Here is a 21,336-nt window from a genome sequence, read left to right on the forward strand (position 1 = left end):
GATGAAAAGCACACCCATAACATGATGCAGTCACCACCATGCTTGAAAATATGGAGAGTGGTACTCAGTGATGTGTTGTATTGGATATACCCCTAACATAACTTTATGTCCTGAATACAAAGTGTTAATTTCTTTGACATATTTTTTGTAGTATTACTTTAGTGCCTTACAAAAGGATGCATGTTTTAGAATATTTGTATTCTGTAGAGGCGTCCTTCTTTTCACTCTGTCATTCAAGTTAGTATTGTGGAGTAACTACAATGTTGTTGATCCATCCTCAGTTTTCTATCACAGCCATTAAACTCTAACTGTCACCATTGGCCACATGGTGAAATCCCTGAGCGATTTCCTTCCTCTCCTGACCTCACATGGTCTCTCCTATCATTGCTATGCAGACGACACACAATTAATATTCTCCTTTCCCCCTTCTGATGACCAGGTGGCGAATCGCATCTCTGCATGTCTGGCAGACATATCAGTGTGGATGACGGATCACCACCTCAAGCTGAACCTCGGCAAGACGGAGCTGCTCTTCCTCCCGGGGAAGGACTGCCCGTTCCATGATCTCGCCATCACGGTTGACAACTCCATTGTGTCCTCCTCCCAGAGCGCTAAGAACCTTGGCGTGATCCTGGACAACACCCTGTCGTTCTCAACTAACATCAAGGCGGTGGCCCGTTCCTGTAGGTTCATGCTCTACAACATCCGCAGAGTACGACCCTGCCTCACACAGGAAGCGGCGCAGGTCCTAATCCAGGCACTTGTCATCTCCCGTCTGGATTACTGCAACTCGCTGTTGGCTGGGCTCCCTGCCTGTGCCATTAAACCCCTACAACTCATCCAGAACGCCGCAGCCCGTCTGGTGTTCAACCTTCCCAAGTTCTCTCACGTCACCCCGCTCCTCCGCTCTCTCCACTGGCTTCCAGTTGAAGCTCGCATCCGCTACAAGACCATGGTGCTTGCCTACGGAGCTGTGAGGGGAACGGCACCTCAGTACCTCCAGGCTCTGATCAGGCCCTACACCCAAACAAGGGCACTGCGTTCATCCACCTCTGGCCTGCTCGCCTCCCTACCACTGAGGAAGTACAGTTCCCGCTCAGCCCAGTCAAAACTGTTCGCTGCTCTGGCCCCCCAATGGTGGAACAAACTCCCTCACGACGCCAGGACAGCGGAGTCAATCACCACCTTCGAGAGACACCGGAAACTCCACCAGTTTAAGGAATACCAAGGGGATAGGATAAAGTAATCCTTCTCACCCCCCCCCCTTTAAGATTTAGATGCACTATTGTAAAGTGACTGTTCCACTGGATGTCATAAGGTGAATGCACCAATTTGTAAGTCGCTCTGGATAAGAGCGTCTGCTAAATGACTTAAATGTAAATGTCCTGCAACTGAGTTAGGAAGGACACCTGCATCTTTGTAGTGACTTGGTATATTGATATGCTATCCAAAGTGTAATTAAAAACTTCACCCTGCTCAAAGAGATAATCAATGTCTGCTTTTTTATTTGACCCATCTACCAATAGGTGCCCTTCTTTGCAAGGCATTGGAAAACCTCTCTGGTCTTTGTGGTTGTATCTGTGCTCGACTGAGGGACCTTACAATTATCTGTATATGTGGGGTACAGAGATAAGGTAGTCATTCAAGAAACATGCTAAACAGTATTATTGCACACAGACTGAGTCCATGCAACTTGGTAAGCACATTTTTATTCCTGAACTTATTTAGGCTGGCCATAATAAAGGGGTTGAATACTTACTGACTCAAGACATTTCAGCTTCTCATAAAAAATTCTACAAACATAAATTCACCTTGACATTATGGGGTATTATTGTGTGTAGGCCAGTGACATTGAATCCATTTTAAATTCAGGCTGTAACACAACATGTGTAAAAAGTCCAGGGGTGTGAAGACTTCCTGAAGGCGCTGTATACAGTGTGTCTAGTTGGATCTAAGATCAGAGTTATACTGCATCTGGCACGGCCTTCTGTCAAAACATACTGATTGGTGAATGATTCCATGGCAGGTAAGATGTTTCTGTGTAAAACTGATTTCTGAGTGCTGATACAGTTCCATACCACAACTTATCAGAGTTTAGATCTGTCACTATATGTCTGATAGAATATCCCAAGGACTTCTAGACCAATCATGTCTGGTAGATTATCCCAAGGACTTCTAGACCAATCATGTCTGATAGAATATCCCAAGGACTTCTAGACCAATCATGTCTGATAGAATATCCCAAGGACTTCTAGACCAATCATGTCTGGTAGAATATCCCAAAGACTTCTAGACCAATCATGTCTGATAGAATATCCCAAGGATTTCTAGACCAATCATGTCTGGTAGAATATCCCAAGGACTTCTAGACCAATCATGTCTGGTAGAATATCCCAAAGACTTCTAGACCAATCATGTCTGGTAGATTATCCCAAGGACTTCTAGACCAATCATGTCTGGTAGATTATCCCAAGGACTTCTAGACCAATCATGTCTGGTAGAATATCCCAAAGACTTCTAGACCAATCATGTCTGGTAGAATATCCCAAAGGACTTCTAGACCAATCATGTCTGGTAGAATATCCCAAAGACTTCTAGACCAATCATGTCTGATAGACCAATCATGTCTGGTAGATTATCCCAAGGACTTCTAGACCAATCATGTCTGGTAGATTATCCCAAGGACTTCTAGACCAATCATGTCTGGTAGAATATCCCAAAGACTTCTAGACCAATCATGTCTGATAGACCAATCATGTTTGGTAGATTATCCCAAGGACTTCTAGACCAATCATGTCTGGTAGATTATCCCAAGGACTTCTAGACCAATCATGTCTGGTAGAATATCCCAAAGACTTCTAGACCAATCATGTCTGGTAGATTATCCCAAGGACTTCTAGACCAATCATGTCTGATAGATTATCCCAAGGACTTCTAGACCAATCATGTCTGGTAGATTATCCCAAGGACTTCTAGACCAATCATGTCTGGTAGAATATCCCAAAGACTTCTAGACCAATCATGTCTGGTAGATTATCCCAAGGACTTCTAGACCAATCATGTCTGGTAGATTATCCCAAGGACTTCTAGACCAATCATGTCTGGTAGATTATCCCAAGGACTTCTAGACCAATCATGTCTGATAGAATATCCCAAGGACTTCTAGACCAATCATGTCTGGTAGATTATCCCAAAGACTTCTAGACCAATCATGTCTGGTAGATTATCCCAAGGACTTTTAGACCAATCATGTCTGGTAGATATCCCAAAGACTTCCCAATCATGTCTGACCCTTTAGACCAATCATGTCTGGTAGATTATCCCAAGGACTTCTAGACCAATCATGTCTGGTAGAATATCCCAAAGACTTCTAGACCAATCATGTCTGGTAGATTATCCCAAGGACTTCTAGACCAATCATGTCTGGTAGATTATCCCAAGGACTTCTAGACCAATCATGTCTGGTAGAATATCCCAAGGACTTCTAGACCAATCATGTCTGATAGACCAATCATGTCTGGTAGATTATCCCAAGGACTTCTAGACCAATCATGTCTGGTAGAATATCCCAAAGACTTCTAGACCAATCATGTCTGATAGACCAATCATGTTTGGTAGAATATCCCAAGGACTTCTAGACCAATCATGTCTGGTAGAATATCCCAAAGACTTCTAGACCAATCATGTCTGGTAGATTATCCCAAGGACTTCTAGACCAATCATGTCTGACCAATCATGTCTGGTAGAATATCCCAAAGACTTCTAGACCAATCATGTCTGGTAGATTATCCCAAAGGACTTCTAGACCAATCATGTCTGGTAGATTATCCCAAGGACTTCTAGACCAATCATGTCTGGTAGAATATCCCAAAGACTTCTAGACCAATCATGTCTGGTAGATTATCCCAAAGACTTCTAGACCAATCATGTCTGGTAGAATATCCCAAAGACTTCTAGACCAATCATGTCTGGTAGATTATCCCAAAGACTTCTAGACCAATCATGTCTGGTAGATTATCCCAAAGACTTCTAGACCAATCATGTCTGGTAGAATATCCCAAAGACTTCTAGACCAATCATGTCTGGTAGAATATACCAAAGGACTTCTAGACACAATCGTCAGTCTCAGAGTCACTTCTATCAGAGATGGGTGGAGCGAATTGGCTGTTGAAGTGCATGTCCTGCCCCTCCATCAGTACAGGTCAGTTCTGGTTCTTAAAGAGTCCATGAACCCCCCCTTTGTCTCACTGCCACAGCACGCCCTAACCTTAACCCAGTCTCTCTCACTGCCACAGCACGCCCTAACCTAGACTCACTGCCACAGCACGCCCTAACCTAGTCTTGCTCACTGCCACAGCACGCCCTAACCTAGTCTCACTGCAACAGCACGCCCTAACCCAGTCTCTCACTGCCACAGCACGGCAGCCATGTTGTCTGTTTCCCCACCCATGGTCTCCTCTCCATTAACAAAAGCTGAAGAACATACACACATCCAGGTACTTCCCACAGGTGCTGGAGTTCTAGGTAAACTCATGGAAAACAGAAAGGAAAATGCCACACTGCTGCTCGTGTTCCCAGATATTTATTTATAACAATGTTTCCACCATTAGGTCCTGGATACCTGATGAAGACCTAAGGGTGGAAACGTTATAAATAAATATCAGCTGGGAGCATGAGCAGCAGTGTGACATTTTCCTTTCTGTTTTCCCATGGTCTGTAGTTAGTCCACCAATAACCCATGGTCTGTAGTTAGTCCACCAATAACCCATGGTCTGTAGTTAGTCCACCAATAACCCATGGTCTGTAGTTAGTCCACCAATAACCCATGGTCTGTAGTTAGTCCACCAATAACCCATGGTCTGTAGTTAGTCCACCAATAACCCATGGTCTGTAGTTAGTCCACCAATAACCCATGGTCTGTAGTTAGTCCACCAATAACCCATGGTCTGTAGTTAGTCCACCAATAACCCATGGTCTGCAGTTAGTCCACCATTAACCCATGGTCTCTTCTCCATTAATCCATGGTGTCTAATGGTCTGTAGTCCATTAACACTATTCTCCTGCTGCTCAAGACGTGTTGTAGTTAGCTGTATCCTTCCCAAAGTTGTAATAGTTGTCCATGTCGTCCATGTTGGCCGTGGTGAGCTTGGTGAGGTTCTGGGAGCCTCCATTATCCATGTTGTTGTTTGCCCCTGAGGTCCCAAAGTCAAAGTTGTCCTCCTCATAGTGGCCCTGGCCCTCCATCCCAGGAAGAGCATCTGGGAACACACAGAGAAACAGGGCTGTTAGGGAGAGTACAGTGGTTGAACCAACCCCGACCCAGAACACAGTGGTAGAACCAACCCAGAACACAGTGGTTGAACCAACCCCAACCCAGAACACAGTGGTTGAACCAACCCAGAACACAGTGGTTGAACCAACCCAGAACACAGTGGTTGAACCAACCCAGAACACAGTGGTTGAACCAACCCCAACCCAGAACAGTGGTTGAACAAACCCAGAATACAGTGGTTGAACAAACCCAGAACACAGTGGTAGAACCAACCCCAACCCAGAACACAGTGGTAGAACCAACCCAGAACACAGTGGTTAAACCAACCCCAACCAAGAACACAGTGGTTAAACCAACCCCAACCCAGAACACAGTGGTAGAACCAACCCCAACCCAGAACACAGTGGTAGAACCAACCCCAACCCAGAACACAGTGGTTGAACCAACCCCAACCCAGAACAGTGGTTGAACAAACTCAGAACACAGTGGTTGAACAAACCCAGAACACAGTGGTAGAACCAACCCTAAAACCCAGAGGTTGAACAAACCCAGAACACAGTGGTAGGACCAACTCCAACCCCAATCCAGAACCCAGTGGTTGAACAAACCCAGAACACAGTGGTAGGACCAACCCCAACCCAGAACACAGTGGTTAAACCAACCCCAACCCAGAACACAGTGGTAGAACCAACCCCAACCCAGAACACAGTGGTAGAACCAACCCCAACCCAGAACACAGTGGTTGAACCAACCCCAACCCAGAACACAGTGGTTAAACCAACCCCAACCCAGAACACAGTGGTTAAACCAACCCCAACCCAGAACACAGTGGTTGAACCAACCCCAACCCAGAACACAGTGGTTAAACCAACCCCAACCCAGAACACAGTGTTTAAACCAACCCCAACCCAGAACACAGTGGTAGAACCAACCCCAACCCAGAACACAGTGGTTGAACCAACCCCAACCCAGAACAGTGGTTGAACAAACTCAGAACACAGTGGTTGAACAAACCCAGAACACAGTGGTAGAACCAACCCTAAAACCCAGAGGTTGAACAAACCCAGAACACAGTGGTAGGACCAACTCCAACCCCAACCCAGTGGTAGAACAAACCCAGAACCCAGTGGTTGAACCAACCCTAACCCAGAACCCAGTGGTAGAACAAACCCTAACCCCAACCCAGAACATAGTGTAAGAACAAACCCTAACCCCAACTCAGAACACAGTGGTAGAACCAACTGGATCACAAACAAGATATACAACCACCAAGTCAGGCTGCTCATTGACTTTTACTAACACTAAGCCTACAATAAGAAGGCTACAGGAATGGTAGTTAGGTGGCTGAATAAATAAGTGATGGATCGTGAGATGAGAGGAAGGAGAGTAAAGCCCTACCTTGTCCATCAGGGGAGATGTTCATGCTGGGTTAGGGGTAAAGGGTTAGGGGTAAAGGGTTAGGGGTAAAGGGTTTGGTCTTAGGGTAAAGGGTTAGGGGTAAAGGGTTAGGGGTAAAGGGTTAGGGGTAAAGGGTTAGGGGTAAAGGGTTAGGGGTAAAGGGTTAGGGGTAAAGGGTTTGGTCTTAGGGTAAAGGGTTAGGGGTAAAGGGTTAGGGTAAAGGGTTAGGGGTAAAGGGTTTGGTCTTAGGGTAAAGGGTTAGGGTAAAGGGTTAGGGGTAAAGGGTTAGGGTAAAGGGTTAGGGGTAAAGGGTTTGGTCTTAGGGTAAAGGGTTAGGGGTAAAGGGTTAGGGTAAAGGGTTAGGGGTAAAGGGTTAGGGGTAAAGGGTTAGGGTAAAGGGTTAGGGTAAAGGGTTAGGGTAAAGGGTTTGTTCTTAGGGTAAAGTGTTAGGGGTAAAGGGTTAGGGGTAAAGGGTCAGGGGTAAAGGGTCAGGGGTAAAGGGTTTGTTCTTAGGGTAAAGGGTTAGGGGTAAAGGGTTAGGGTAAAGGGTTAGGGTGAAGGGTTTGTTCTTAGGGTAAAGGGTTAGGGGTAAAGGGTTTGTTCTTAGGGTAAAGGGTTAGGGGTAAAGGGTTAGGGGTAAAGGGTTAGGGGTAAAGGGTTAGGGTAAAGGGTTTGTTCTTAGGGTAAAGTGTTAGGGGTAAAGGGTTAGGGGTAAAGGGTTTGTTCTTAGGGTAAAGGGTTAGGGGTAAAGGGTTAGGGTAAAGGGTTTGTTCTTAGGGTAAAGGGGTAAAGGGTTTGGGGTAAAGGGTTAGGGTAAAGGGTTTGTTCTTAGGGTAAAGGGTTAGGGTAAAGGGTTTGGTCTTAGGGTAAAGGGTTAGGGGTAAAGCGTTAGGGTAAAGCGTTAGGGTAAAGGGTTAGGGTAAAGGGTTAGGGTAAAGGGTTTGTTCTTAGGGTAAAGGGTTAGGGGTAAAGCGCTAGGGTAAAGCGTTAGGGTAAAGTTGTTAGGGGTTTGGTCTCAGGGTAAAGGGTTTGGGTAAAGGGTTAGGGGTTTGGTCTCAGGGTAAAGGGTTAGGGTAAAGGGTTAGGGGTTTGGTCTCAGGGTAAAGGGTTTGGTCTTAGGGTAAAGGGTTAGGGGTAAAGGGTTAGGGGTAAAGGTTTAGGGGTAAGGGTTAGGGGTCAAGCCCTACCTTGTCCGTCAGGTGAGATGTCCATGCCGTGTTTGACCTTCATGTGTCGGCTGAGGTTCCCCTTCAGGTTAAACTTAGAGGAGCAGTAAGGACACTTGAAGGGTTTGGAGCCGGCGTGGAGGTGCATGTGACCCAGCAGGTTGTACATTCTGTTGAATGACTTCCCGCACACCTGGAAAAGTCAAAGCATGACTAACATTAACAGAAACAAATGCCTGGAACATAAAATAACGTTATTAACCGGTTCCCATGCTTTTAAAATAACAGTTATGTTCTGGATCACGTTCCTTCCAGGTTCCTGTTATTTTCCGTTCCCTGAACTGGTTCCAACCCTGGATATAAACTCACCTTGCATTTGAAGGGTTTGACGGGCAGGTGGACGATCATGTGCGTTTTGAGCGTCTGTTTCTGGATGAAGCTCTTGAAGCAGATGTGACACTGGAAGGGTCTGATGCTGTTGTGGATCAACATGTGTCTCTTCAGGTTGGCTGACAAGGTGAACTCACGGGAACACACCTCACACTTATGACCCTTCATTCCCTGACCAATAAGAACACAGGTGGACAGTTAGATGGAGGACCACTGACCAATAAGAACACAGGAGGACAGTTAGATGGAGGACCACTGACCAATAAGAACACAGGAGGACAGTTAGATGGAGGACCACTGACCAATAAGAACACAGGAGGACAGTTAGATGGAGGACCACTGACCAATAAGAACACAGGAGGACAGTTAGATGAGGACCATTGCAGCCGAATGAATGAACATGAAGTTAGTTCAAATTCTGTAAAGAAGCTGAAGGAAAACCATGACTATACTGGGATCAGACCTAGGTTGGTCAAATACTTCTAAAGGCTGGGTGGTACCACTTGACTATACTGGGATCAGACCTAGCTTGGTCAAATACTTCTAAAGGCTGGGTGGTACTTAACTTGGTTGGTCTGTTATACTGGGATCAGACCTACCTACTTCTAAAGGCTGGGTGGTACTTAACTTGGTTGGTCTGTTATACTGGGATCAGACCTAGCTTGGTCAAATACTTCTAAAGGCTGGGTGGTACTTAACTTGGTTGGTCTGTTATACTGGGATCAGACCTAGCTTGGTCAAATACTTCTAAAGGCTGGGTGGTACTTGACTTGGTTGGTCTGTTATACTGGGATCAGACCTAGCTTGGTCAAATACTTCTAAAGGCTGGGTGGTACTTAACTTGGTTGGTCTGTTATACTGGGACAGACCTCTCAGGTTGGTCAAATACTTCTAAAGGCTGGGTTGGTCACTTAATCTATACCAACACCACTGGGTTGGTCTGTTATACTGGGATCAGACCTAGCTTGGTCAAATACTTCTAAACCACTGGGTGGTACTTACACTTGGTTGGTCTGTTATACTGGGATCAGACCACTACTACACCTTGGTCAAATACTTCTAAAGGCTGGGTGGTACTTAACTTGGTTGGTCTGTTATACTGGGATCAGACCTAGCTTGGTCAAATACTTCTACTGGGTGGTACTTAACTTGGTTGGTCATCTAATCTATACCAACACCACTGACTGACTACACCTCTCAGGTTGGTCATCATCAGACTACACCTCTCAGGTTGGTCATCTAATCTATACCAACACCACTGACTGACTACACCTCTCAGGTTGGTCATCTAATCTATACCAACACCACTGACTGACTACACCTCTCAGGTTGGTCATCTAATCTATACCAACACCACTGACTGACTACACCTCTCAGGTTGGTCATCTAATCTATACCAACACCACTGACTGACTACACCTCTCAGGTTGGTCATCTAATCTATACCAACACCACTGACTGACTACACCTCTCAGGTTGGTCATCTAATCTATACCAACACCACTGACTGACTACACCTCTCAGGTTGGTCATCTAATCTATACCAACACCACTGACTGACTACACCTCTCAGGTTGGTCATCTAATCTATACCAACACCACTGACTGACTACACCTCTCAGGTTGGTCATCTAATCTATACCAACACCACTGACTGACTACACCTCTCAGGTTGGTCATCTAATCTATACCAACACCACTGACTGACACACTCTCAGGTTGGTCATCTAATCTATACCAACACCACTGACTGACTACACCTCTCAGGTTGGTCATCTAATCTATACCAACACCACTGACTGACTACACCTCTCAGGTTGGTCATCTAATCTATACCAACACCACTGACTGACTACACCTCTCAGGTTGGTCATCTAATCTATACCAACACCACTGACTGACTACACTCTCAGGTTGGTCATCTAATCTATACCAACACCACTGACTGACACCTCTCAGGTTGGTCATCTAATCTATACCAACACCACTGACTGACTACCTCTCAGGTTGGTCATCTAATCTATACCAACACCACTGACTGGTTGGTCACTAATCTACAACCCACTGACTCAGGTTGGTCATCTAATCTATACCAACACCACTGACTGACTAGGTTGGTCATCTAATCTATACCAACACCACTGACTCAGGTTGGTCATCTAATCTATACCAACACCACTGACTACTACACTCTCTCAGGTTGGTCATCTAATCTATACCAACACCACTGACTGACTACACCTCTCAGGTTGGTCATCTAATCTATACCAACACACCACTGACTGACTACACCTCTCAGGTTGGTCATCTAATCTATACCAACACCACTGACTGACTACACCTCTCAGGTTGGTCATCTAATCTATACCAACACCACTGACTGGTTGGTCATCTAATCTATACCAACACCACTGACTGACTACACCTCTCAGGTTGGTCATCTAATCTATACCAACACCACTGACTGACTACACCTCTCAGGTTGGTCATCTAATCTATACCAACACCACTGACTACACCTCTCAGGTTGGTCATCTAATCTATACCAACACCACTGACTGACTACACCTCTCAGGTTGGTCATCTAATCTATACCAACACCACTGACTGACTACACCTCTCAGGTTGGTCATCTAATCTATACCAACACCACTGACTACACCTCTCAGGTTGGTCATCTAATCTATACCAACACCACTGACTACACCTCTCAGGTTGGTCATCTAATCTATACCAACACCACTGACTGACTACACCTCTCAGGTTGGTCATCTAATCTATACCAACACCACTGACTGACTACACCTCTCAGGTTGGTCATCTAATCTATACCAACACCACTGACTGACTACACCTCTCAGGTTGGTCATCTAATCTATACCAACACCACTGACACTGACTAATCACCAACACCACTGACTCACCTCAGGTTGGTCATCTAATCTATACCAACACCACTGACTGACTACACCTCTCAGGTTGGTCATCTAATCTATACCAACACCACTGACTGACTACACCTCTCAGGTTGGTCATCTAATCTATACCAACACCACTGACTACACCTCTCAGGTTGGTCATCTAATCTATACCAACACCACTGACTGACTACACCTCTCAGGTTGGTCATCTAATCTATACCAACACCACTGACTGACTACACCTCTCAGGTTGGTCATCTAATCTATACCAACACCACTGACTGACTACACCTCTCAGGTTGGTCATCTAATCTATACCAACACCACTGACTGACTACACCTCTCAGGTTGGTCATCTAATCTATACCAACACCACTGACTGACTACACCTCTCTCAGGTTGGTCATCTAATCTATACCAACACCACTGACTACACCTCTCAGGTTGGTCATCTAATCTATACCAACACCACTGACTACACACTCTCAGGTTGGTCATCTAATCTATACCAACACCACTGACTGACTACACCTCTCAGGTTGGTCATCTAATCTATACCAACACCACTGACTGACTACACCTCTCAGGTTGGTCATCTAATCTATACCAACACCACTGACTGACTACACCTCTCAGGTTGGTCATCTAATCTATACCAACACCACTGACTGACTACACCTCTCAGGTTGGTCATCTAATCTATACCAACACCACTGACTGACTACACCTCTCAGGTTGGTCATCTAATCTATACCAACACCACTGACTACACCTCTCAGGTTGGTCATCTAATCTATACCAACACCACTGACTACACCTCTCAGGTTGGTCATCTAATCTATACCAACACCACTGACTGACTACACCTCTCAGGTTGGTCATCTAATCTATACCAACACCACTGACTGACTACACCTCTCAGGTTGGTCATCTAATCTCAGGTTGGTCATCTAATCTATACCAACACCACTGACTGACTACACCTCTCAGGTTGGTCATCTAATCTATACCAACACCACTGACTGACTACACCTCTCAGGTTGGTCATCTAATCTATACCAACACCACTGACTGACTACACCTCTCAGGTTGGTCATCTAATCTATACCAACACCACTGACTGACTACACCTCTCAGGTTGGTCATCTAATCTATACCAACACCACTGACTGACTACACCTCTCAGGTTGGTCATCTAATCTATACCAACACCACTGACTGACTACACCTCTCAGGTTGGTCATCTAATCTATACCAACACCACTGACTGACTACACCTCTCAGGTTGGTCATCTAATCTATACCAACACCACTGACTGACTACACCTCTCAGGTTGGTCATCTAATCTATACCAACACCACTGACTGACTACACCTCTCAGGTTGGTCATCTAATCTATACCAACACCACTGACTGACTACACCTCTCAGGTTGATCATCTAATCTATACCAACACCACTGACTGACTACACCTCTCAGGTTGGTCATCTAATCTATACCAACACCACTGACTGACTACACCTCTCAGGTTGGTCATCTAATCTATACCAACACCACTGACTACACCTCTCAGGTTGGTCATCTAATCTATACCAACACCACTGACTGACTACACCTCTCAGGTTGGTCATCTAATCTATACCAACACCACTGACTACACCTCTCAGGTTGGTCATCTAATCTACCAACACCACTGACTCACACCTCTCAGGTTGGTCATCTAATCTATACCAACACCACTGACTGACTACACCTCTCAGGTTGGTCATCTAATCTATACCAACACCACTGACTGACTACCAGGTTGGTCATCTAATCTATACCAACACCACTGACTACACCTCTCAGGTTGGTCATCTAATCTATACCAACACCACTGACTGACTACACCTCTCAGGTTGGTCATCTAATCTATACCAACACCACTGACTACACCTCTCAGGTTGGTCATCTAATCTATACCAACACCACTGACTGACTACACCTCTCAGGTTGGTCATCTAATCTATACCAACACCACTGACTGACTACACCTCTCACCTCTCAGGTTGGTCATCTAATCTATACCAACACCACTGACTGACTACACCTCTCAGGTTGGTCATCTAATCTATACCAACACCACTGACTGACTACACCTCTCAGGTTGGTCATCTAATCTATACCAACACCACTGACTGACTACACCTCTCAGGTTGGTCATCTAATCTATACCAACACCACTGACTGACTACACCTCTCAGGTTGGTCATCTAATCTATACCAACACCACTGACTGACTACACCTCTCAGGTTGGTCATCTAATCTATACCAACACCACTGACTACACCTCTCAGGTTGGTCATCTAATCTATACCAACACCACTGACTGACTACACCTCTCAGGTTGGTCATCTAATCTATACCAACACCACTGACTACACCTCTCAGGTTGGTCATCTAATCTATACCAACACCACTGACTGACTACACCTCTCAGGTTGGTCATCTAATCTATACCAACACCACTGACTGACTACACCTCTCAGGTTGGTCATCTAATCTATACCAACACCACTGACTGACTACACCTCTCAGGTTGGTCATCTAATCTATACCAACACCACTGACTGACTACACCTCTCAGGTTGGTCATCTAATCTATACCAACACCACTGACTGACTACACCTCTCAGGTTGGTCATCTAATCTATACCAACACCACTGACTGGTTGGTCATCTAATCTATACCAACTCAGGTTGGTCATCTAATCTATACCAACACCACTGACTACACCTCTCAGGTTGGTCATCTAATCTATACCAACACCACTGACTACACCTCTCAGGTTGGTCATCTAATCTATACCAACACCACTGACTGACTACACCTCTCAGGTTGGTCATCTAATCTATACCAACACCACTGACTGACTACACCTCTCAGGTTGGTCATCTAATCTATACCAACACCACCAATCACCACTGACTGACTACACCTCTCAGGTTGGTCATCTAATCTATACCAACACCACTGACTGACTACACCTCTCAGGTTGGTCATCTAATCTATACCAACACCACTGACTACACCTCTCAGGTTGGTCATCTAATCTATACCAACACCACTGACTACACCTCTCAGGTTGGTCATCTACTACCTCTCAGGTTGGTCATCTAATCTATACCACCACACCACACCTCTCAGGTTGGTCATCTAATCTATACCAACACCACTGACTGACTCTCAGGTTGGTCATCTAATCTATACCAACACCACTGACTGACTACACCTCTCAGGTTGGTCATCTAATCTATACCAACACCACTGACTGACTACACCTCTCAGGTTGGTCATCTAATCTATACCAACACCACTGACTGACTACACCTCTCAGGTTGGTCATCTAATCTATACCAACACCACTGACTGACACCTCTCAGGTTGGTCATCTAATCTATACCAACACCACTGACTGACTACACCTCTCAGGTTGGTCATCTAATCTATACCAACACCACTGACTGACTACACCTCTCAGGTTGGTCATCTAATCTATACCAACACCACTGACTGACTACACCTCTCAGGTTGGTCATCTAATCTATACCAACACCACTGACTGACTACACCTCTCAGGTTGGTCATCTAATCTATACCAACACCACTGACTGACTACACTCTCAGGTTGGTCATCTAATCTATACCAACACCACTGACTGACTACACCTCTCAGGTTGGTCATCTAATCTATACCAACACCACTGACTGACTACACCTCTCAGGTTGGTCATCTAATCTATACCAACACCACTGACTGACTACACCTCTCAGGTTGGTCATCTAATCTATACCAACACCACTGACTGACTACACCTCTCAGGTTGGTCATCTAATCTATACCAACACCACTGACTGACTACACCTCTCAGGTTGGTCATCTAATCTATACCAACACCACTGACTACACCTCTCAGGTTGGTCATCTAATCTATACCAACACCACTGACTGACTACACCTCTCAGGTTGGTCATCTAATCTATACCAACACCACTGACTGACTACACCTCTCAGGTTGGTCATCTAATCTATACCAACACCACTGACTGACTACACCTCTCAGGTTGGTCATCTAATCTATACCAACACCACTGACTGACTACACCTCTCAGGTTGGTCATCTAATCTATACCAACACCACTGACTGACTACACCTCTCAGGTTGGTCATCTAATCTATACCAACACCACTGACTGACTACACCTCTCAGGTTGGTCATCTAATCTATACCAACACCACTGACTGACTACACCTCTCAGGTTGGTCATCTAATCTATACCAACACCACTGACTGATCTACACCTCTCAGGTTGGTCATCTAATCTATACCAACACCACTGACTACTACCTCTCAGGTTGGTCATCTAATCTATACCAACACCACTGACTGACTACACCTCTCAGGTTGGTCATCTAATCTATACCAACACCACTGACTGACTACACCTCTCAGGTTGGTCATCTAATCTATACCAACACCACTGACTGACTACACCTCTCAGGTTGGTCATCTAATCTATACCAACACCACTGACTGACTACACCTCTCAGGTTGGTCATCTAATCTATACCAACACCACTGACTGACTACACCTCTCAGGTTGGTCATCTAATCTATACCAACACCACTGACTGACTACACCTCTCAGGTTGGTCATCTAATCTATACCAACACCACTGACTGACTACACCTCTCAGGTTGGTCATCTAATCTATACCAACACCACTGACTGACTACACCTCTCAGGTTGGTCATCTAATCTATACCAACACCACTGACTGACTACACCTCTCAGGTTGGTCATCTAATCTATACCAACACCACTGACTGACTACACCTCTCAGGTTGGTCATCTAATCTATACCAACACCACTGACTGACTACACCTCTCAGGTTGGTCATCTAATCTATACCAACACCACTGACTGACTACACCTCTCAGGTTGGTCATCTAATCTATACCAACACCACTGACTGACTACACCTCTCAGGTTGGTCATCTAATCTATACCAACACCACTGACTGACTACACCTCTCAGGTTGGTCATCTAATCTATACCAACACCACTGACTGACTACACCTCTCAGGTTGGTCATCTAATCTATACCAACACCACTGACTGACTACACCTCTCAGGTTGGTCATCTAATCTATACCAACACCACTGACTGACTACACCTCTCAGGTTGGTCATCTAATCTATACCAACACCACTGACTGACTACACCTCTCAGGTTGGTCATCTAATCTATACCAACACCACTGACTGACTACACCTCTCAGGTTGGTCATCTAATCTATACCAACACCACTGACTGACTACACCTCTCAGGTTGGTCATCTAATCTATACCAACACCACTGACTGACTACACCTCTCAGGTTGGTCATCTAATCTATACCAACACCACTGACTGACTACACCTCTCAGGTTGGTCATCTAATCTATACCAACACCACTGACTGACTACACCTCTCAGGTTGGTCATCTAATCTATACCAACACCACTGACTGACTACACCTCTCAGGTTGGTCATCTAATCTATACCAACACCACTGACTGACTACACCTCTCAGGTTGGTCATCTAATCTATACCAACACCACTGACTGACTACACCTCTCAGGTTGGTCATCTAATCTATACCAACACCACTGACTGGTTGGTCATCTACTGGTTGGTCATCTAATCTATACCAACACCACTGACTACACCTCTCAGGTTGGTCATCTAATCTATACCAACACCACTGACTGACTACACCTCTCAGGTTGGTCATCTAATCTATACCAACACCACTGACTGACTACACCTCTCAGGTTGGTCATCTAATCTATACCAACACCACTGACTGACTACACCTCTCAGGTTGGTCATCTAATCTATACCAACACCACTGACTGACTACACCTCTCAGGTTGGTCATCTAATCTATACCAACACCACTGACTGACTACACCTCTCAGGTTGGTCATCTAATCTATACCAACACCACTGACTGACTACACCTCTCAGGTTGGTCATCTAATCTATACCAACACCACTGACTGACTACACCTCTCAGGTTGGTCATCTAATCTATACCAACACCACTGACTGACTACACCTCTCAGGTTGGTCATCTAATCTATACCAACACCACTGACTGACTACACCTCTCAGGTTGGTCATCTAATCTATACCAACACCACTGACTGACTACACCTCTCAGGTTGGTCATCTAATCTATACCAACACCACTGACTGACTACACCTCTCAGGTTGGTCATCTAATCTATACCAACACCACTGACTGACTACACCTCTCAGGTTGGTCATCTAATCTATACCAACACCACTGACTGACTACACCTCTCAGGTTGGTCATCTAATCTATACCAACACCACTGACTGACTACACCTCTCAGGTTGGTCATCTAATCTATACCAACACCACTGACTGACTACACCTCTCAGGTTGGTCATCTAATCTATACCAACACCACTGACTGACTACACCTCTCAGGTTGGTCATCTAATCTATACCAACACCACTGACTGACTACACCTCTCAGGTTGGTCATCTAATCTATACCAACACCACTGACTGACTACACCTCTCAGGTTGGTCATCTAATCTATACCAACACCACTGACTGACTACACCTCTCAGGTTGGTCATCTAATCTATACCAACACCACTGACTGACTACACCTCTCAGGTTGGTCATCTAATCTATACCAACACCACTGACTGACTACACTCTCAGGTTGGTCATCTAATCTATACCAACACCACTGACTGACTACACCTCTCAGGTTGGTCATCTAATCTATACCAACACCACTGACTGACTACACCTCTCAGGTTGGTCATCTAATCTATACCAACACCACTGACTGACTACACCTCTCAGGTTGGTCATCTAATCTATACCAACACCACTGACTGACTACACCTCTCAGGTTGGTCATCTAATCTATACCAACACCACTGACTGACTACACCTCTCAGGTTGGTCATCTAATCTATACCAACACCACTGACTACACCTCTCAGGTTGGTCATCTAATCTATACCAACACCACTGACTGACTACACCTCTCAGGTTGGTCATCTAATCTATACCAACACCACTGACTGACACACCTCTCAGGTTGGTCATCTAATCTATACCAACACCACTGACTGACTACACCTCTCAGGTTGGTCATCTAATCTATACCAACACCACTGACTGACTACACCTCTCAGGTTGGTCATCTAATCTATACCAACACCACTGACTGACTACACCTCTCAGGTTGGTCATCTAATCTATACCAACACCACTGACTGGTTGGTCACTACTATACCAACACCACTCTCAGGTTGGTCATCTAATCTATACCAACACCACTGACTGACTACACCTCTCAGGTTGGTCATCTAATCTATACCAACACCACTGACTGACTACACCTCTCAGGTTGGTCATCTAATCTATACCAACACCACTGACTGACTACACCTCTCAGGTTGGTCATCTAATCTATACCAACACCACTGACTGACTACACCTCTCAGGTTGGTCATCTAATCTATACCAACACCACTGACTACACCTCTCAGGTTGGTCATCTAATCTATACCAACACCACTGACTGACTACACCTCTCAGGTTGGTCATCTAATCTATACCAACACCACTGACTGACTACACCTCTCAGGTTGGTCATCTAATCTATACCAACACCACTGACTGACTACACCTCTCAGGTTGGTCATCTAATCTATACCAACACCACTGACTGACTACACCTCTCAGGTTGGTCATCTAATCTATACCAACACCACTGACTAATCTATACCAACACCACTGACTACACCTCTCAGGTTGGTCATCTAATCTATACCAACACCACTGACTGACTAATCTACCAACACCACTCTCAGGTTGGTCATCTAATCTATACCAACACCACTGACTGACTACACCTCTCAGGTTGGTCATCTAATCTATACCAACACCACTGACTGACTACACCTCTCAGGTTGGTCATCTAATCTATACCAACACCACTGACTGACTACACCTCTCAGGTTGGTCATCTAATCTATACCAACACCACTGACTACACCTCTCAGGTTGGTCATCTAATCTATACCAACACCACTGACTGACTACACTCTCAGGTTGGTCATCTAATCTATACCAACACCACTGACTGACTACACCTCTCAGGTTGGTCATCTAATCTATAGGTTGGTCATCTAACACCAACACCACTGACTACACCTCTCAGGTTGGTCATCTAATCTATACCAACACCACTGACTGACTACACCTCTCAGGTTGGTCATCTAATCTATACCAACACCACTGACTGACTACACCTCTCAGGTTGGTCATCTAATCTATACCAACACCACTGACTGACTACACCTCTCAGGTTGGTCATCTAATCTATACCAACACCACTGACTGACTACACCTCTCAGGTTGGTCATCTAATCTATACCAACACCACTGACTGACTACACCTCTCAGGTTGGTCATCTAATCTATACCAACACCACTGACTGACTACACCTCTCAGGTTGGTCATCTAATCTATACCAACACCACTGACTACACCTCTCAGGTTGGTCATCTAATCTATACCAACACCACTGACTGACTACACCTCTCAGGTTGGTCATCTAATCTATACCAACACCACTGACTACACCTCTCAGGTTGGTCATCTAATCTATACCAACACCACTGACTACACCTCTCAGGTTGGTCATCTAATCTATACCAACACCACTGACTACACCTCTCAGGTTGGTCATCTAATCTATACCAACACCACTGACTACACCTCTCAGGTTGGTCATCTAATCTATACCAACACCACTGACTGACTACACCTCTCAGGTTGGTCATCTAATCTATACCAACACCACTGACTGACTACACACTGACTACTCAGGTTGGTCATCTAATCTATACCAACACCACTGACTACACCTCTCAGGTTGGTCATCTAATCTACCAACACCACTGACTCAGGTTGGTCATCTAATCTATACCAACACCACTGACTCACCTCTCAGGTTGGTCATCTAATCTATACCAACACCACTGACTGACTACACCTCTCAGGTTGGTCATCTAATCTATACCAACACCACTGACTACACCTCTCAGGTTGGTCATCTAATCTATACCAACACCACTGACTGACTACACCTCTCAGGTTGGTCATCTAATCTATACCAACACCACTGACTGACTACACCTCTCAGGTTGGTCATCTAATCTATACCAACACCACTGACTGACACACCTCTCAGGTTGGTCATCTAATCTATACCAACACCACTGACTGACTACACTCTCAGGTTGGTCATCTAATCTATACCAACACCACTGACTGACTACACCTCTCAGGTTGGTCATCTAATCTATACCAACACCACTGACTACACCTCTCAGGTTGGTCATCTAATCTATACCAACACCACTGACTGACTACACCTCTCAGGTTGGTCATCTAATCTACCAATCACCACTGGACTACACCTCTCAGGTTGGTCATCTAATCTATACCAACACCACTGACTGACTACACCTCTCAGGTTGGTCATCTAATCTATACCAACACCACTGACTGACTACACCTCTCAGGTTGGTCATCTAATCTATACCAACACCACTGACTGACTACACCTCTCAGGTTGGTCATCTAATCTATACCAACACCACTGACTGACTACACCTCTCAGGTTGGTCATCTAATCTATACCAACACCACTGACTGGTTGGTCATCTAATCTATACCAACACCACTGACTGACTACACCTCTCAGGTTGGTCATCTAATCTATACCAACACCACTGACTGACTACACCTCTCAGGTTGGTCATCTAATCTATACCAACACCACTGACTGACTACACCTCTCAGGTTGGTCATCTAATCTCTCCAGGTTGGTCATCTAATCTATACCAACACCACTGACTGACTACACCTCTCAGGTTGGTCATCTAATCTATACCAACACCACTGACTGACTACACCTCTCAGGTTGGTCATCTAATCTATACCAACACCACTGACTGACTACACCTCTCAGGTTGGTCATCTAATCTATACCAACACCACTGACTGACTACACCTCTCAGGTTGGTCATC

At 45.2% G+C, this 21,336-nt stretch overlaps 1 protein-coding gene and 1 long non-coding RNA gene across 3 annotated transcripts in view; both read right to left on the reverse strand.

The window, feature by feature from the left end:
- Window positions 1-1,812: 1,812 nt before the first annotated feature.
- LOC124035435 lies at window positions 1,813-3,716 on the reverse strand. Its single transcript, XR_006838735.1, has 2 exons — window positions 3,292-3,716; window positions 1,813-3,235 (listed from the first exon to the last, which is right to left on the reverse strand). It is a non-coding gene; the product is annotated as an uncharacterized LOC124035435 (long non-coding RNA).
- Window positions 3,717-3,730: 14 nt separating this feature from the next.
- Window positions 3,731-21,336, reverse strand: part of LOC124035434 (zinc finger protein 710-like) — a 72,985-nt gene continuing 55,379 nt past the window's right edge. For both annotated transcript variants that reach the window (XM_046348882.1, XM_046348883.1), the window contains exons 3-5: window positions 8,206-8,397; window positions 7,858-8,029; window positions 3,731-5,258 (exon numbers count right to left, since the gene is read on the reverse strand). In XM_046348882.1, the coding sequence (XP_046204838.1) occupies window positions 5,068-5,258; window positions 7,858-8,029; window positions 8,206-8,397 (555 nt within the window). In that variant the 3' untranslated portion in view covers window positions 3,731-5,067. The remainder of the gene's footprint in view (window positions 5,259-7,857; window positions 8,030-8,205; window positions 8,398-21,336) is intronic.

This window comes from Oncorhynchus gorbuscha, linkage group LG05 (assembly GCF_021184085.1).
Source record: "Oncorhynchus gorbuscha isolate QuinsamMale2020 ecotype Even-year linkage group LG05, OgorEven_v1.0, whole genome shotgun sequence".
NCBI lineage: Eukaryota > Metazoa > Chordata > Actinopteri > Salmoniformes > Salmonidae > Oncorhynchus > Oncorhynchus gorbuscha.